At 45.3% G+C, this 18,548-nt stretch overlaps 1 protein-coding gene across 1 annotated transcript in view; it reads right to left on the reverse strand.

Annotated features, from left to right (window-relative positions):
* Prtg (protogenin) overlaps window positions 1–18,548 on the reverse strand; it is a 121,770-nt gene that overhangs the window by 16,238 nt on the left and 86,984 nt on the right. Inside the window, exons 12-15 of the mRNA XM_005347642.3 lie at window positions 9,865–9,960; window positions 8,751–8,937; window positions 8,387–8,514; window positions 5,851–6,021 (exon numbers count right to left, since the gene is read on the reverse strand). Coding sequence (XP_005347699.1) covers window positions 5,851–6,021; window positions 8,387–8,514; window positions 8,751–8,937; window positions 9,865–9,960 — 582 coding nt within the window. The remainder of the gene's footprint in view (window positions 1–5,850; window positions 6,022–8,386; window positions 8,515–8,750; window positions 8,938–9,864; window positions 9,961–18,548) is intronic.

Genomic DNA, 18,548 nt, shown 5'->3' on the forward strand with positions numbered 1-18,548 from the left:
GCTGGAGTTATAGGCAGTTACCAGCAGCCCTGATGCAGGTTCAGGACACTGAACTTGGGTCGTCTGAAGAGCAGTTTATTTTCATAGCCACTGAGCCATCTCTCTAATCCCTTAGAAGGAATTCTTTAAACACCATACATAGTTTTGCTTCACTTTAATGAGAACTTAAAGTGTAAGTAAGTTTATTTTATACTGTTTGTTTATACTGTGTATGCCTATATAATGTTTTACTCCTTATATACACATGACATGTAGAACATTTAATTATGGCCATTTCAACACATAAAGAAAGAAAAGCACATGTAATGAGCCTGGATCAACAGTTATAATTAGACTTGAGAAACCCAGTGTAAGAAAAAATGTTCCAGTGTAAGACCAATCTTTCTTTCCTAATTATAATTGTTTAAACTATTTAGGGAAACAGCTGCTTTAGATGATCCTATTCTTCCTTCTTAAACAGGAGCAGGGGCTGGAGAAACGGTGGTTCAGCAGTTAAGAGTAGGTTTTGCTCAAGCAGAACACTTAAATTGCCAGCACCCACGGGAACTGGCTCACGACTGCTTACAACACCAGTTCCAGGGGATCAGAGTCTCACAAGCGCATATCCCAAAAAGGCACACATACATGCACATAAATAAAAATAATTTTAGCCGGGCATAGTGGGTAGGCCTTTAGTTCCAGAACCCTGGAGGCAGAGGCAGGCAGATCTATGTGAGTTCGGGGCCAGCCTGGTCTATATAATGCCAGTTCCAGGACAGTCAGGGGTACACAGAGAAACCCTGTCTCAAAACAAACAAACATTTTTTAAAATGTGGCTGGAGAGATGGCTCAGTGGTTAAGAGCACTGGCTGCCCTGCCGGAGGATTTGGGCTCAATTCCCAGCACCCACTCGGCAGCTCGCAACTCTGTAAGTCCAGTTCCAGGGGCTCCAGTGAGCTCTTTGGCTTCCACAGATAGGCACCAGGCATGCAAAAATGATATACAGATATATGTGCAGGCAAAACACCCACACACATAAAAATAAAAGTTAAAGCTCCAAAACCACAGAGAAACCCTGTCTCAAAAAACAAAAAAACAAAAACAACAAAAAAAAAAGTTAAAAAAAATTAACTAATAAAAAAATATTTAAGTGTGAAAGAACACAAATGTTCTCCAAAAGTTGAATGACTCTTTCAGCAGCAGATTACCATGTTTCTAAAACAAAACACAGGTTTCCTTGGGAACCACAGAGGCTGACGACCCCTCACAGGTTAACCCTTCTTAAAACATTTTGCCACATTTCTGTTGCCTGTGTGGCTGTGTGCACAATGGCATGTATGTGGAGCTCAGTGGGCAGCATGCAGCAGTCAGGTCTCCCTCCAGGTGGGTCCCAGGGACCGAACTCGGGGCTTTGAATGGCTGACAAGGGCTTTACCCACTGAGCCACGCTGATCTGCCTGAGATCACCTGTGTCCCTGTGTGGCTTTCCTGGAGTGGGGAGGGAGCGTTCTCCTCTTCCCCTGATGCAGAGGGACCTACAACAGCCTCAGAAGGCTTACAAGGGCTCACTTCAGTCAACTGCAAAGCCAAGGGCTGGCTTTTCTGGAACACTTACGAGGGTGTGCCTCATAAGCAAGGGAAGTGTGGGCAATTCGATAGCTGAAGCCCTGAGCGGCCACTCTGCAGGTCACACACAGTGAGGAGTCCAGCCACTAGTGTCAGTGCCAGAAACCCAATGGGGCTTGTTTTTATGGTCTCTGGTTTCAACTTGGCCTGAAGAGTGTGAGTGACTTGAATAACCCAACTGCTAAATAAACACACGAAGTCCTATTTAGAAGCAGGAAGACACTGTACTGTGTACCTTGGATGCAGGCAGAGGCATTACAAAACAAAGACAGACCATGACAAGTTAAAACTTGCTGGAGGACCATTCCAATTTCTTCCCAAGAAGAAATGAAAATCATGCTCCTGTTCTATCATTAAATACATTTAATTTTTTAAAATGCTTGGCAAAAACCTAACACTATCAAAAGCAAATTCTTCATTTAATTAAAAAAAAAAAAAAAAAACGTTTGTCTTGGAGTGGTGTCACACGCCTTTAACCCCAGCACCTAGTAGGCAGAGGCAGATGAATTTCTGTGAGTTCTAGGCCAGCCTGGTCTACAGAGCTAGTTCCAGGACAGCCAGGGATACACACAGAGAAATCCTGTCTCAGAAAAAAGATGTTTTTGTTGTTTTATAGTAAAAACTCTCATGTACCCCCAAGTTAGCCTCAAACTCCCTATGTAGGCAAGGATGAAGCTGAGCACCTGATCGCCCTTGCCTCCACATCCCATGGCATACACTACCATGACCAGTTTTAGCCAGTGCTGGGGATTAAACCCAGGACTTCATGCAAGCTAGGTAAGTATCCTACCAGCTGAGCTATAACCCCAGCCCAAGTAATTTAAATTTTGTAAGTGAATCAGCAATATATGTAAACACATTCTTTCCACCCATCAAAAACAATTTGTAACAAAAAAAAAAAAATAGAAAGAAAGAAAATGGTGTAAAATTCTGTTTCCTCATGAGCACATGAGGCTTGTGTGTGGCAGTCAGAGGTCCACCATGTGGGTTCCAGGCATCAAACCCAGGAGATCAAGCCTTAAAGGCAAGCATCTTCATCTTGCCAGCCCATTACCACAATTATTTTGATTCAGAAAAAAATTAAATTCTTGGTCTATTTGGTATATGAACATACATTATGTATAAATTTACACGTATTAAAGATTGTCAGCCAGGTAGTAGTGATGCACGCCAATCTCAGCACTGGGGTGAGGGGGTGGGGAGGGACAGAGACAGGCAGATCTGCAATTTCAGGGCCAGTCTTGTCTACAGAGTAACTTCTAGGACAGCCAGGGCTACATAGAGAAACGCTGCTTCAAAAAATGGGAAAAAAAATATCAGATATGACAAAATCCTTATTTCCCCATTGTTTCCTATGCTCTTTTCTTTCTAAGACTGCTGTGTTCAGACACAAAAGACAGTTTTCCATTTTAAGGCTTTCTTTATTCCAAGCTGTGTCCCTTGCTTTTTAAGTAATTGTAGGTTGACTCCTTTGTATTTTCTCTTTCAAAACCAGGCCTCAATTGCTTTTCTTTATTATTTACTTGTTCTTTCTGAGGCACAGCACTAACGCTAAAGAAAGCCCTCCACATGTAATGAACGACAAAAGCTTTTCACAAGAACGTTCCTGGAAATCTCACCAAGCGGCGAGAGGATCATGTTTTCCTGCACACAATTATGTAGTTAGAAAGGTTTGCAGAGATGCAAAAGCCTGCAATTACTGTCCGCGTCTCCATGGAGCCAGAAATGAGGTAGGACATTCATTTCTGAGCTCTTTCTCAAACTCCCGAATGGGCCAATTTGAAAACAGGCAGAGGAAATTATTGTCTCCTTTTAGAAAGGTGAGAACGAAGAATTCAAAGCTACGTGCTCAAGCGGCTCCTTATTAATATTTATGTCACCTCATTAAATCAGGTCTGTCATTTGGTCAAGTGTTGTGTCAATAAACCATCTTGGAAACGGCAGACTGAAACTGAACTGCTGTGGGGGGCAGAGTGAGGGCGTTGTAGGGGGAGGAGCGAAGGCACCCTGGGGGCGGAGCAATGGCGGTGTAGGGGGAGGAGCGATGGTGCAGTGGGGGTGGAGCGAGGGCTCATAGGTTAAAAATGTTGCTCTTCTAGAGGACCCAAGTTCAGCTTCCAGCACGCATGTCTGGTAGCTGTGTCAGCCCAGCTCCAGAGGACTCAACACTGTCCTCTGGCGTCTGTAGGCACTGCACACATGTGACAGACAAACCTAACACAAGACACATAGTAGGCCCCCAAAAAGGCAAAGAGGATAAAGGGGCTTGCTACCAAGAATGACAAACCAAGTCTGATTCCCAAGGCCCCACATGGCAGAGAGAAGGAACCCCTCCATGCTGTCCTCTGACCTCTCTACCTCTGCTGCCACCCCCAATGTTTATTTTTATTTTTAAAGAACATAAGCTTGACTGACATTAAAGAGCCCCCAGCGGGTTTCCACCTATTCACATCCCTAAGAAGCCCTAACTGTCACTCAGGGTGTGGCCATGTAACTTACTTACTGTCTCTAATGGGACACTGCCAAGGTTGGTGACACTTTGTTTCCAAAGGTTTACCTTTCCTTCCAGACTCCATCCCCCCCCCCCACTGTTCCTAGACTCCTTACCCCTATCAGAATCGAGATTCATGAAATCAATAAGACAATGTAACAATTGCTTGAAGCTCTAGAGGGGTCTGTGAAGTTGCTAGAGACACTGATAACATAATGACACCTAACTGTCCTATCTTTAGTACCTTCAAGTCTCCTCCGAAGCCAGTTACTACCTAGTGGGGCCTGTGAGAACAGAAAATATGGACCTGAAATCACTGAGACTTCAGCGTACAGGGCTGGAGAGAAGGCTCCGCAGTTAAGGGCACTAGCTGCCCTGGCAGGGGACCTGTGTTCACGTCCCTGAACCCACGTGGTGGCTCCAAGTGCCTAGTCTAAGAAATCTGATGCCCTCTTTTGACTTATATGAGGAACTGCATTCATATGAACAAACCCACAGTCAGACCTAATTAAAAATAAAATTTAAATGTTTTTAAAAAAAGAAGATTTGCCAGCTGGTGGTGGTACACACCTTTAATCCCAAGACTCAGGAAGCAGAGGCAGGTGGATCTCTGTTTTTTGTTTGTTTGCTTGTTTTTGTTTTCTTGGTTTTTCAAGACAGGGTTTCTCTGTGTAGCTTTGGAGCCTATCCTGGAACTAGCTCTTATAGACCAGGCTGGCCTCGAACTCACAGAGATCCACCCGCCTCTGCCTCCCAAGTGCTGGGATTAAAGGCGTGTGCCACCATCGCCCAGCTGATCTCTGTGAATTCAAAGCCAGTTTGGTTTACAGAGTGAGTTCCAGAACAGCAGGACTGTCTTGAAAAAAAATTTTTTGTTTGTTTGTTTGTTTTTCTTCCATGAGATAGGCTTGGGCTTCAGCTGGCTTAAGATTAGAATTTTTTCATCTCAAAAGTACCAGGATTACAGATCACCACTTCCTTCTTAAACTTTTAATTGCTTGGCAAACCCTCCTTTCCTCTGCATGTGTGAGTTGAGGGCATGCTGAAGTAACACTTCGATTCCCTACTAAACTCTGCCATATGGGCCATGTCCAAAGGGAAGACTGAAGATTTTAAACAGAACGCAATGTTAAAAGCATGCAGCAAGAATATTAAGGATTTGGCAATTTATCATTCCTTAGCTAAAAACAGACTAATGTTTAAAAAATCTTAAGCAGTGTTCTTAAATCCTAATCAGGTTTTCTCTGTACCAAAAAAAAAAAAAAAAAAAAAAGGCCAGCAAAATGGCTCAGAAGGCAAAGGGCTTGCTGAGCAACCCCGCCAAGCCAAGCTTGATTCCTGGAGCCTATGCCAAAGGCTGGATGTTGCGGCGAGTCTGTAATCCCAGCACTCCTATGGGGAGGTGGGAGACGGAAAAAGAAACAACTGGAAGCTCTTGAGTGAGCTGTCCTGAAGCTAACAAGACCCTGCCTAAACGAGGTGGAAGGCGAGAACCAAGCCTGAAAGCTTTCCTCTGGCGACCATACATGCACCGAGACACATGCATGCCTGCTCTTATACACAAACTGATCGATTGGTTAACTTAATTGACAGATGGCTTGCCAATGTTCTTTGAACAAAATCAAAACCTTTAGTAATTTGTTTCTTTCTAGAGAAGAATGTAAATCCAACACGGGCTCCGCATCACCTCCCTTGGTCTCCCTGTGACACTGATAACTTGCAGTCATTGTCCTTGATAATCTGGTCACACTCACCTTCTCGGTGCAGGACCTGCCACTCGCCTGCAATCCAGGCCTTCCTGGAAGCGTACAAGATGGTGTAGCGTGTCACAACTGTCTCTGGGCCATCTGGGGGTTTCCAGGAAACAAGGGCAGTGTCATCTTCTATGAGTGTCACTTTCACCCCCACTGGGGGGCCCGTGGGTGCTGTGGGGACATGCGAATGACAATCACTCCAATGCTGGTTGACAGAGAACCATGGACGAGCCTGCACAACCGGAAACTATTGTAAACCAGGCGGTGGTGGCGCGCACCTTTAATCCCAGCACTGGGGAGGCAGAGACAGGTGGATCTCTGGGAGTTTGAGGCCTGCCTGGTCTACAGAGGGAGTTCTGGAACAGGCACCAAAGCTACAGAGAAACCCTGTCTTAAAAACCAAAAAGAAAAAAAAAAGACAAAAAATTTAAACATCATTGCTTTTGAGGTTTGTTGTAATAACAGGAAATAGATGAGGCTGGCCTTTAACACCTGCCCCTGTCCCAAGAGCCAGGAACAGCCAGATATCACCATATCTGGTGTATGTGGTACTGGGTAAAACCGAGGCCTTCATGCATGCTAGGCAATCACTCAGCACTCTACCTACCGAGTTATGTCCCCAATCTAAATTTTACTTTTAGGTTGAAATACTTTTTTAAAACCATAAAGAAGAGGGTAGGGCTGGAGAGATGGCTCAGCAGTCAAGAGTACCAGCTGCTATTCCAGAGGTCCTGAGTTCAATTCCCAGCAACCACACGGTGGCTCACAGTCATCTATAATGAGATCTGGTGCCCTCTTCTGGTGTGCAGGCAGAACACTGTAGACATAATAAATAAATAAATCTTATATAGATATAAAAAGGGGGGGTGTAGAATCTAGATAGAAATACCCTAGGTCTAAGGGGCAGGATTTCCAGGACTTTCGAAACACGGTTGTTAAACTACTAATTGGAATAGCTTATGGCAGTAGGGACTCGCCGAGCATGAGGTCATAGGAACGCTTCCTAGCACAGGGAGGAAAGGGGGCAAACAGTTAGATAGCTTATTGTTTCATCTGTTCACCAGAGAAAGTTCCCACTGGTACCAACTCTAAGTTGTAGCTCCTACTAAAATGTTTAGAACAGTAGCCTGATCCAAAAGGCTTGAAGCAAATGCTCCTGAGACTAAAGGTTTAGCTATTTCCCAAGTCACAGGGAATTAGTGTGTTTACAGAACAGACTCAAATAAAGACTTCTGTGTGAACAGCAGAGAAGTCCTGGAGCATCAGCTGACTGCATGTGAACGCCTGCTCCCAGAGAAGAGAGGGGCTTTGGTGCTGTGTTCTTAAGGGATATATATATATATATATATATCATCAAAACCGCACCAGCGTTAGGGGCACGAAACACTATAACCTGAGCCACAGACACCATAGCTGCCCCACAGCCAGGTATTCACCCGGCATTGGGTGCAGCACCTGGTTGCCACTCACAGAAAAATGGGGTCTGAGCTCAGCTCCTAAGAGCATTAATAAGCTGTTTTCAGTGAGCTGCGAACTAAGGTCTGAACATCATGACTGACTAGGAAAAAAAAATTCTTAAATATAAAAGAGAAAAAAATTCAGACGGTAAGGAGATGAAGAAGCACATATCAGCTGGTAGGTGTCAGGGGCAGGGCTCTCTCAAAGTGGCAGAGATACTTCCATTTGTCTTCTGGTCTCGGCTTGCCCTTGAACTCACGACATACAGGAGAGCAGCCATCAAGGTCTAAGCCTTCTGACTACCCCACAAGTGGTGGTGCTCGTCTTTAATCCCAGCACTTTAACCCCAGGGGAAGCAGAGGCAGGTAGACCTCTCTAACTTTGAGGCCAGCCTATGCTTCAGAGTGAGTCCCAGGACAGCCAGGACTACACTGAGAAGTCCTATCTAAAAATAAAATTTAAAAAAGTCCTTAAAATATTTTTTTTTGGTTTTGTTTTGTTCTCTTAAATAAAGAGAGGTGTGGTAGAACATACCTTTAATCCCAGCACTCAGGAGGCAGAGGCAAGTGGATCTCTGTGAGTTTGAGGTCAGTCTGGTCTACCAACTGAGTTCTGTGATAGACAGTGAGACCCTGTCTCAAAACAAACAAACAAACAAACAACAACAAAAACCAGTTTAAAAAAATATAGTCAGAGGCAGGCAGATTTCTGTGAGTTCGAGGCCAGCCTGGCCTACACAGCAAATTTCAGGACAGCCAGGATTGTTACACAAAGAAACCTTGTCTTGAAAAACAAAAAAAACCTAACTAACTAAACCTATGTAAAGTCCATAGTGGAACAGTGGTTAGAGCACCAGCCGCTATTCTAGAGGACCAGAGTTCAAGTCCCAGCACATCTATGGGAGCTCACAGCCATCTGTAACTCCATCTTCACCCTCTTCTAGCTTCTGCAGACACTAAGCATGTGCTACACAGACATAATACAGCCAAAACACCCATTCTCATAACGAATAAAAGAATGAACACCTGAATCAATAAAGTTTAAGAGACGAACTCCACTGGGAGGCTGCGGCTCCTACCTTCTGGGAGTGTGGAATGGTAGACCACGGGGCTCCAGGGACTGGAGCTCTGATCCACATGCAGCCGGACAGCAAATTCATACTTGGTGTTTGGTTCCAGTCCCTGAACCAGCATGTGGGTCTCTGACCTGTTAAAGAGTTAAGGGGGTCGTTAGTGCCAGTTTCCTAGAGTCAATGTATCAATTCACGTCAAGGAAGCAGTTTCCAGAACTGAATGAACAACAGGAACCGAAACTTCCAGACGTTTGAGGTCATCGGCTCTGAAATGAGAGCTCCCTGATGAAGCCCAAGCTGAGCCCGAGTCAGTAAGAAGCGTAAGCAGCCAGGAGCGCCAAGGAGACAACCGGGAAGACAAGCTACATACGTTTGCAGGTAGAGAACCAGAGAGGCGTTCTGCAGGCCGACAGGGTTACAGCGGATGGTGTAGTTAATGACTTGGGCCGTGGTGAAGGCAGGCCTCCTCCAGTGCAGGAAGATGGAAGAAGAGGTGTTAGCCTTCGCATAGAGATGGTGGGGTGGCGGCGGCGGAGGGACCATGCGGTCGCGAACAGCTATTGAGAAAGGCAACATGAATTTACTGCAAGGGCTGGTGTTGTAGAGCGGTATAAGGGGAAATGAGAAGACCCCACTGCTGGCGGATCTGGGTCCTTTCTCCCACCCAGTCTATCCCTGACTCGCTCAAGCTAACAGACTCTTCTGTGAGGTAGACACGCAGTCAATTGCTTAACTGACGGAAAAACCATAGCTCCAGACAGTCTTAGTGTGCATGTCTATAACCCCAGCATTCAGAGGACTGCAGATCTGAAATGGAGGCCAGTCTGGTCTACATAGTGGGGGAAAAGCCAGAGCTACACTGTGAGATCCTATCTTAGAAAACAAACAAACAATGCTTCCCACCCCCCCACCCCCCATAAAAAAAGAAAGGAAAGGAAAAAGAACCTTCAGTGTGGTAGCAGATGTCTTTAATCTTAGGAGACAGAGACAGATCTCTGAGTTCAAGCCAGCCTGGTCTATATAGCAAGTCCCAAGACAGTTAGGGCTATACAGTGAGACCCTGTCTCAAAAAAGCCCCTGCAAACAAAATCCCCAATAACAACAAAAAAACCTAGATGGAAAAGTGAGGTACTGGCCAAAGGCAGAGAAAGCCAAGCTAGAAGAACACGCAGAAGCAATCAGAAACACCTGCCTCCAGACAAAAGCAGACAAAAGGAATTCAGTTTGCAGGTAACCAACGCCCTTCCCCACTTAACTCCCAGCAGTCTTCAGCTTGCCAAATTAAAACAGGCACTTAGAATTTAAACACCCCACTTTCACAGAGTACCCACTCATCCAAGATGTGCCCAGCACCTGGAGGATGTGAAGAAATTACCCCCCACCCTCACCCAGTCCCCAAGTAGTAGCAGAAACTGAATTTCCAACAAGGGTGGGGTCAGGGGTGTGTCTGAGACACAGCATCACGCCCTGTGGCTGTCACTCACACACACATCCGGGAGTGCTGACTGTCTGGTCAGCCTGGTAGCCATCTTCCATGTGGTTGTAAGCCAGCAGCCTCACGTGGTATTTTCTTCTGGGATCTAGAAAGGAAATGAGTGGAGTGGCACTCGTTCAGCCCAGCCCGGCTTTGGCCAGAAGCCCCGACCCAGGCGCAGGTTTGGCATGAGCACTATCCAAACATGACAGTTCTAAGACAATGACCCTTCCCCCTTCCCCATCCAGACTCTCTCCCTGTCACAATCAACTGTGACACCGCCACAGGGACCAGTTATTCTTAGAGTTAATGTGTTTAACCCAATTTCCAACCGCCATAAACACCCCTCTTCAAATGACCAAATTTTCCCTGAAATTTTTTATATTTTATTATAAATTATATTTTATTTCTTTATTTTGCACGTTTGTGTGTGCATGCCACCATACACAGGCAGAGGTAAGAGGACACCTTTGAGTCAGTTTTTCTCTTTCCCTTCTGGGAGTTCTGGAAGTCAGTTTCATGAGGCTTGACAGGAAGCAACTTCACCGGCTGAGCCATCTCACCAGCCTTAGTTATTCATGTTTTAAAGGATAGGGTCTTACCCAGGCTGTTTGCAAATTCACTATGTACCCCAGGCGAGGCTTACATCTCCCACATGGTCCAGGCTGGCTTGGAATTCTACCCCCTCCTAACTCAGCCTCCACTCCTTGATAGGTCCAAAATTTATTTTATACAGATGTATTTTGCTGTGGCAATTACATTCAAGAGTAGTGTTTTTTCCCTCAGAGTTAGGGAGGATTAGGACAAGCACCCTTCAGTAGAACCTCTGAATATTTCTAAGTGGATTTCTTTCAATAAACCTCCATTTTCAAGCTCATACATAATTCAAGACAGGCGCAATGGAGCGCCCTCTACTGGTGCCTGTTAACTATCACAACATTAAAATGGAACCCATTCCTTACAGTTTTTTTTAATGTACATGAATATTTATTTAAAATATTTTTCCTTAAGCAAATAAAACACATTGTCATTCATAACACAGTTGAGAAATTCATATTTGTCTTAAGGGTGCACGCACAAACACACACATAAAAAAACTCTTAAAAATAACTCCACAGTGAATTTAAATATATACAGCTTGAAAAATAAACGCATTTATGAAATTCTCCAAAGTAATTTTTAAGATTTTACATATTTACTTTAGAAATTGATACTTGTACTTTATTTAATATTTTATTTATTTAATAATTATCAAATATATTATTAAAATATATTTAAGAAGATGTCCTGGGCAGGCAAGAAGGCCTAGTGGGTAAAAGTGCCCACTGCAAAACCTGACCACCTGACTTCAATCCCCAGGATCCACATAGTAGGACAGAAAACACCGTCTCAAAAAACAAAACATCTCTGTGAGTTCGAGGCCAGCCTGGTCCACACAGGGAATTCCAGGGCAGCCAGAACTACACTGGCCATGTCTCAAGAAAGGAGAAAACAAACAAAACCACAAACAGAAAAATACTCAACCAACCAAAAGATGCAGAAAGATTTCCTCCACCTAAAAACCCTCTTGAAAACATAAGCATACATCGTTCCCCTTTATAAGATATGTACAAGGTGGTAAGAAGGCGGCTCAGGGCCACACAGAGCTGAACCGAGAACTGGGAACGTATGAATAGATTCCTGTGTTCTCCTCTGTCCCCGCTGGAGGCGGCCACATTAAGAAGCTCAGGCTGGCCTTGAACTCACAATTCAACTGCCTCAGCCCCCACGTGCAGTGTTTAAAGGCATGTGCCACCACTCTCAGTCTGGACTGTGACTCTATGACAAAGCACAGGGCCTCTAAATTTGCACAAATACATGTTTCTACATCAGAAAAGTAATGTCTGGGGCTGGAGAGATGGCTCAGAGGTTAAGAGTTCTGTCCGCTCTTCCAGAGGTCCCAAGTTCAATTCCCAGCAACCACATGGTGGCTCACAACCATCTGTAATGAGATCTGGTACCCTCTGCACCAGATAAATCTTTAAAAAGTAATGTCTGGGGCTGGAGAGATGGCTCAGTGGCTGGGAGCATTGCCTGCTCTTCCAGAGGACCCGAGTTCGGTTCCCGGCAACCACATGGTGGCTCACAGCCATCTGTAGGGAGGTCTGGCGCCCTCTTCTGGCCTTCAGGCATACACACAGACAGAAAATTGTATACATAATAAATAAATATTAAAAAAAGTAATGTCTGTTATAGATAATTTCAAAATAGAACACACAGAGAACTGAGAGCTATCAGACAAAAAAAAATTTTTTTTTTTCGAGACAGGGTTTCTCTGTGGTTTTGGAGCCTGTCCTGGAACTAGCTCTTGTAGACTAGGCTGGTCTCGAACTCACAGAGATCCGCCTGCCTCTGCCTCCCGAGTGCTGGGATTAAAGGTGTGCGCCACCACCGCCCGGCCCAGACAAATTTTTTTAATAATTTACTTTTATTTCATGTTTATTCATGTTTTGCATGCTTGCAGGTATGTGTGAATATGTTAAATCCCCTGAAACTGGAATTACAGGTAGTTATGAGCTGCCATGTAGGTTCTGGGAATTGAACCTGGGTCCTTTAAGAAGAGCAGCCAGTGCTCCCTCAACCACTGAGCCATCTTTCCAGCACCAGACACAACAAAGAACACCTGGATTTCACAACCCAAATAATTTTCAGCATTCAGCACCCAAATTCCAAAGGTTTTGGTTCAGATTAACGATTCAAATCTGAATCTATTTTCTTTTGTCTTTCTTTCCAAACCATCTACTGAATCTGTTAATCAGTTGAACCCCAGGTTCCACCCTGCACACATTCTGTGTTGTTACTAGAGGAACGCTCTGCTAGATCCCCGTGAATTCAGAGTGCAGCGTTGGCAAATCTTTCTGTACTCACAAAGAGGTCATGTCTTTGGGAACGTCTGCTGATGGGAGAAAGCCATGCTAGTGATGGGCAGACCCAGGAAAGGGAAGACGAGACCGGCTTGCCTCAGAGCCCAACATGGTACAGCCATTCTCACAGAACACTCACGGAAAAAAGAGGGCTGTTTGAATAAGTGGAGAGTTCATTTCTGTGCTCTCTGGTGTGTGTGTGTGTGTGTGTGTGTGTGTGTGTGTACATGTATTCAAGTGTGCAGGTGATGTGCACAAATATGTGTCCTCATGTGACATTGGGTGTCTGTCTTCCTGAGTTACCTCTCCATTTGAGGCAGGGTCTCTCACAGAACCTAGAGCTTACTGATTCAGCTAGGAGAGATGGTCAGTGAGCTCAGGGATCCACTTGAATTGGTCCACTCCTGGCTCCCCACTCAGGTCATCATGCTTGCATGGTAAACATTTTACCGACTGAGCCTAGTAGCACATTCCTGTAATCCCAGCACCGGGAAGGCAGAGACAGGATTCCTGAGCTCGCTGGGCAGCCAGTCTACCCATCCAGTGAATTTCAGGTTCACCAAGAGACCTTGTTTCAAAAGACAAAGTGAAAAGCAATCAAGGAAGACAGCCTTGGCTCCACATACATATGCATGTGTGTGGGCAAACACACACACACACACACACACACACACACACACCCCTGAGAGTTACCAGGCAACGAGATTTATCAGCTAAAGAAGAAAACAGAAAGCTACCTCGTTAATGGAAGGAAGGGTACAGACTAATAAATTAAGCATGGGGGACTAACAGTCAAAACAAGAGGCAAAAACAGAGGCTTAAACTGGACAAAGCAGTGCAAGTTCTCAACCCGAGTTCTGCAGACTTCCCCTTTGGGGGAAACAGGTCCCCAGGCTGTCACAGCCCTGCTGGGGTTAAGTACTGCCACACACACCACAGCGCTTGGTCTCACGACACTAGGCAAGCCTAGGCGGAGTGAGGAGAGCAGCCACAAAGGATACTGTAGACTTTCTCAGGAAGGGAGGAAGAGGGAAGCAGGACAGAAAGAACTAAGGCCAGTTCCCGGACTCAATACAAGGGGCAGAAATTCACCACTCAGGTCTATTTCTTTAATTTTATCTTGAGATGGGGTCTCCCTATGTGGCTCAGGCTGGCCTTGAACTCGCCATCTTTATACCTCAGTCTCCTAAGCAGTAGAATCACAGCCACGAGTCACCATAATGGAGCAAAGAGGTAGCATTTGATCTGTGGGTTAAATTTGTCTGGAGAGATGGCTCAATGGTTAAGCATGCTTCCTGCTCTTGCAGAGAAGTTCAGTTCCTAGTACCCACCATAGGTGGCTCACACCGACCTTTATATAACTTCAGTTCTATTGGGCATGGTGGTGCCCGCCTTTAATCCCAGCACTCAGGAGGCAGAAGCAGGTGGATCTCTGTGAGTTTGAGGACAGTTTGGTCTACAGAGTGAGTTCCAGGACAGGCTCTAAAGCTACACAGAGAAACCTGTCTCTAAAAACCAAAACCAAACCAAACCAAACAAAAAAAGAGGATCTGACACCCTCTTCTGGCCTCTATTGGTAATTGCACACATACACATAATGTTGTGCCCAGACTCTTGCCCCCAAAGAGAGACCACCAGGGAACAGGGACTTGGGGACTTAAATGCAAAAAAGCAAGGTTTATGCCAAAGTGCAGTGTGAGCCTAAGCAAGGAACTCATCCGTCCAGCACCCTCAACGCAGTGAGGGTGGGAGGAGCTCCCTTCCAGAGATTACAGGACTTTTTATAGACAATCTTGCAGGACCACCAGTTCTCACCTAATTTGCATACCCGGACCCAACTGAGGACAGCAAACAATTACAAAAGGGCGGGAAGTTCAAGAAGCATGATATCATTATGCAAATGAAGTATGGATATAAGTACGTTCCTACCTGTCCTTGGGGTATGTAGGTAAAGCATAATATGGACATACTTTTAATTGGTCAGTTCTTGTTTGTCCTTGAGGCAATGCTCTCCCAGGTGTTACTGGCTCCTGGCCCTTGTCATGTATGAAATGGTTTAGCCTAGCCTAAACAGCGTGGTTCAGACAGAAAGTAATTAGGTCACTCTGACGGGTTTTTCATTTCTTTCAATAGCATACACTCAGATACACATAAATAAAAATAAAATTAAATACCCTTTAAAAATGCTTTAAAAGTTGGAAATGTATAAAAATATTGGATCAAAGGAGAAAAGCTCAAATCATTCAATTTAATATAAATTTAATCCTAAACATTTTTAATTAAAAAAAAAAGTGTGAGTGCCCCAGCATTCTTGCGTGTGCACATGTGTGCCACAAAATGCGTGTGGAGGTCGGAGGGCAGCGTTGTGGGGTGAGTGCTGTCCACTTGTAGGGATTCTGGAGTTCAAACTCTGATTAGGACAGTGGGCACCTTTGTGCTTTGAGCCAGGCTACTGCCCCCCTAAATGTTTCAGTTAATAACAATTCCTCACGGGTGCACAGCTTGCATGAAGGTCTCCAGCCAAATGGATGGGCCTCATCTTCTCCACGGACTCAACTTCTAGTCAAAAGGGTCCTGGCACGCTGCTGAGGTAGAGCTGGTGTCTTTCCTCCGCTGGCTCGGGGGTTGCCTTCCTTCCTGACTCATTGTCTCCCACCAGCTCACCTATAAGGACTACTCGTCACATGAGGCACTGAGGACCAGGAGCCCGGCTCGCTGATGGAGAAAAGGCTCCCGGTGGCAGGTGAACATTTACCGAGTGTCTACCAAAAGTCAGGGATTGTCTGAGACTCGAGGACTAAAAAAGACACAACTCTTGCTTTTACTTTGATTTTTTAAGATTTATTTTTTTTTATCATGTGCACATGTGCATCTCTCTGTGTGTATGCCAGGTGCCCTTGGAGGCCCAAAGGGGGCATCAGTTCCCCCAGAACTGGAGTTACAGGCATTTCTGACCCTCCTGATGTGGGTGTTTGGAACCAAACTTGAGTTCTCTGGAAGAATAGTGAGGACTTTCTAAACTCTAACCCATGTTTCTAGCCCTTGCTTTTCCTTAGAGCATTTGCATTACGTTGTACTTTTTATTTTGTGCGCATGTGATGGGGAACCTCCTTCAGCCAATGACCTTTGAGAGGCTGGACCATGTGGTGTCGCGTTCCCTTCCTTCAGCCAATGACCTTTGAGAGGCTGGACCACGTGGTGTCACGTTCCCCTCCTTCTGACTCATGTACATCTGTGCGGGGGACACACGTGCCACGGTGAACACGTGGAGATCAGGGAACAGAGAGCACCTACTCTCTTCTCCCACGTGTGTTCCAGGGACCTAACTCAGGTCGTCAGTTTTCACATCAGGTGTCTCTAACCACTGAGCCATCTTGCCAGCCTCTGCTTTTACTCTGATACACCAAAGGAGACACCAATAAAAACACTCCACTGGGTGTGGTGGCGCACACCTTCAATACCAGCAGAGGTGGGCAGATCTCTGGGAGCTCAAGAGCCTGGTCTACACAGCACATTCCAGGTCAGCCAGGGCCATATAGCGAGACCTTGTCTCCAAACAAAACAAAACAAAACATCCACAAAGAAACATTCTATATGTGTCACTTCCTAACTATCTAGATCCAAGCAAGTTCCTCTTCTTCTAAGCCTTGCCTGCATTTGGATGGTGGAGACATAAGGGGACCTTGTCAGTAGAGATGTTGAGTGTTAAGTGAAATTATCCAATTAAGCACTCTGTACCGTCCCAGGATTGGTAAAAACACAAAAGCCTGCTATTGCTGCCAGGCAAGTGAAGCTGCCTGGATGAGAAAATGCAGTCCCTGAACTCTTAAAATGAACAGAGAGGGCAAAAACCTCGGCTGGGTTTAATAAAGTCACAAATCATTTTGTGGGATGTTTGTCGACGAAAGGCATCTCTACTTACACAAAGCAGGTCTAGCGACCAGAATGCCAGGAAATTAGCAGCCAGCAAATACTCAATTCACTGTTCTCATTAATGTGTCCTGGCATGCAGGGCAGGTGAGGGTTCCCAGGCGGATGTCTGACATGCATATAAGACTGAAGGCTCAACAGGGAAGCTGGTCGCCTCACGGTGGCATTTAATCCTCTCAGGAGCAAATCCACCATCACCCGTGCCTCCCATATGAATCTCGGCAGCTCTCATCCAACAGCCCTGAACACAATAAGTGCTTTGGAAAACAAGTCAATAACTGTCTTCCTAAGACTAAAAAGCTGCAAAGTGTTTATTGAATGAAATATGGAAGCATTTGAGGGCTAGCACTAGAAACAGCAAGCAGACAGACCCCAAGATTAATCCAATCTGCTAGCTGTATCCGGTTTTGAGAATTAGTAACAACCCTCAAAAGCTTCAAGCCAGAGCAAGAAAAGCAGAGGCCAAGAAAGTGAGTCTGCAAATGCCAAAATCTGCATAAGACAAACTCAGCGGAAATCATCCCCATTCCACCTTGACGGTACATGGCTTAACAACAACGGAGTGCCAACGACATCTCTTTTCCTTTAATTTTTATTTTATTTTTATTTATGTGTCTAAATATAAATAGAACAAGTATAACTAAAATCCTGGCCTATCCCCCAGTTTTACGAGAAAAACCTGCGCTTTTTCTTTTCACCACTAGATGGCATCTGTGTTGTGAGTCAGCAAGGAGCGTGTTGCTCCCATACTAGGACTGGAGGAACTCAGACACCAACTGATGAAGGAAGTGAAGGAAGGTCCAAACGGAACTCAGCTACTGAGTAAGGTCCATCAAACCAGTCAGGATTAACTCTCAAGCAGTTAAATAAAAAAAAGAGGGCCAGAGAGAGAGCTCAGTGAGTAAGAGTGCTTGCTGCTCTTTCAGAAGCTCTGAACTTTGTACCCAACACCTACATTGATGCTCACAGTCACCTGTAATTCCAGCTCCAGGGGATTCAATCCTTTGTTGTTGTTGTTTTTCTATAAGCAACTGTGTATTCCCATGCATGCGCGCGCGCGCGCACACACACACACACACACACACACACACACACACACACACGAGAGTACAGTAAACTCACAGATACGCCTATTTAAGTTTGTATTATGGTTCCTCACCTATAAGGAGGTAGGGATTAAAGAAGTTTATATTTGTAAACTGTTCAGAAAAACACTTGGTTCTTGTGTTTACTGCTGAATAACAAACACGCAATTTGGACATTTGGGAATTCAAGTTTCAGGTTTAACAGCTCTGTGGCTGTGAAAGCCAGGGTTTCCTCATCCAAACTGTCTGTGAGGTTAGAAAGCTAACGGGTTATCGGTCTCAAACTGGTTTAGATACCAGATATTAAGGAACTGTGAGGATAGTATAAAGAGGTACGCAAGATAGGAGTAACTGATGCAAAGTAATATGTTAAAGCCCTAACAGTATTCACCAGTGGGAACAATTAGCTCTAACTCAGCGTGCAGTGGCATCAGAGAGGCAGCATTTGAGAAGCTGCCCCTTAGGAAGCCAGGGGAAGCTGAGATGCAGGCCAGGAGATGAGTGCAGGCAAGGGGATCAGGTTTGCAGCAGTGAAGTTACATAAGGGTGATCACAGGCAACAGTCGGGCTAGGGGGAGGTTTGGGAGAGCAGCCAGGCTCGGCTCTGCAAACCCTACTGGAAATACAGTAAGGTGGCTGGCTAAGTGGGGTTGCGAAGAGGCATTGAGAAGCAGCAAGGACACCCCGTTTCACCCTGGGGTAACCAGCACAAACGGAAGAGGACCCACATGGCAAAGGGCTGCTGACCTTCAACTTTTATGCTTTGGCCCATTTGA

The sequence above is a fragment of the Microtus ochrogaster genome, chromosome 5 (genome assembly GCF_000317375.1).
Source record: "Microtus ochrogaster isolate Prairie Vole_2 chromosome 5, MicOch1.0, whole genome shotgun sequence".
NCBI lineage: Eukaryota > Metazoa > Chordata > Mammalia > Rodentia > Cricetidae > Microtus > Microtus ochrogaster.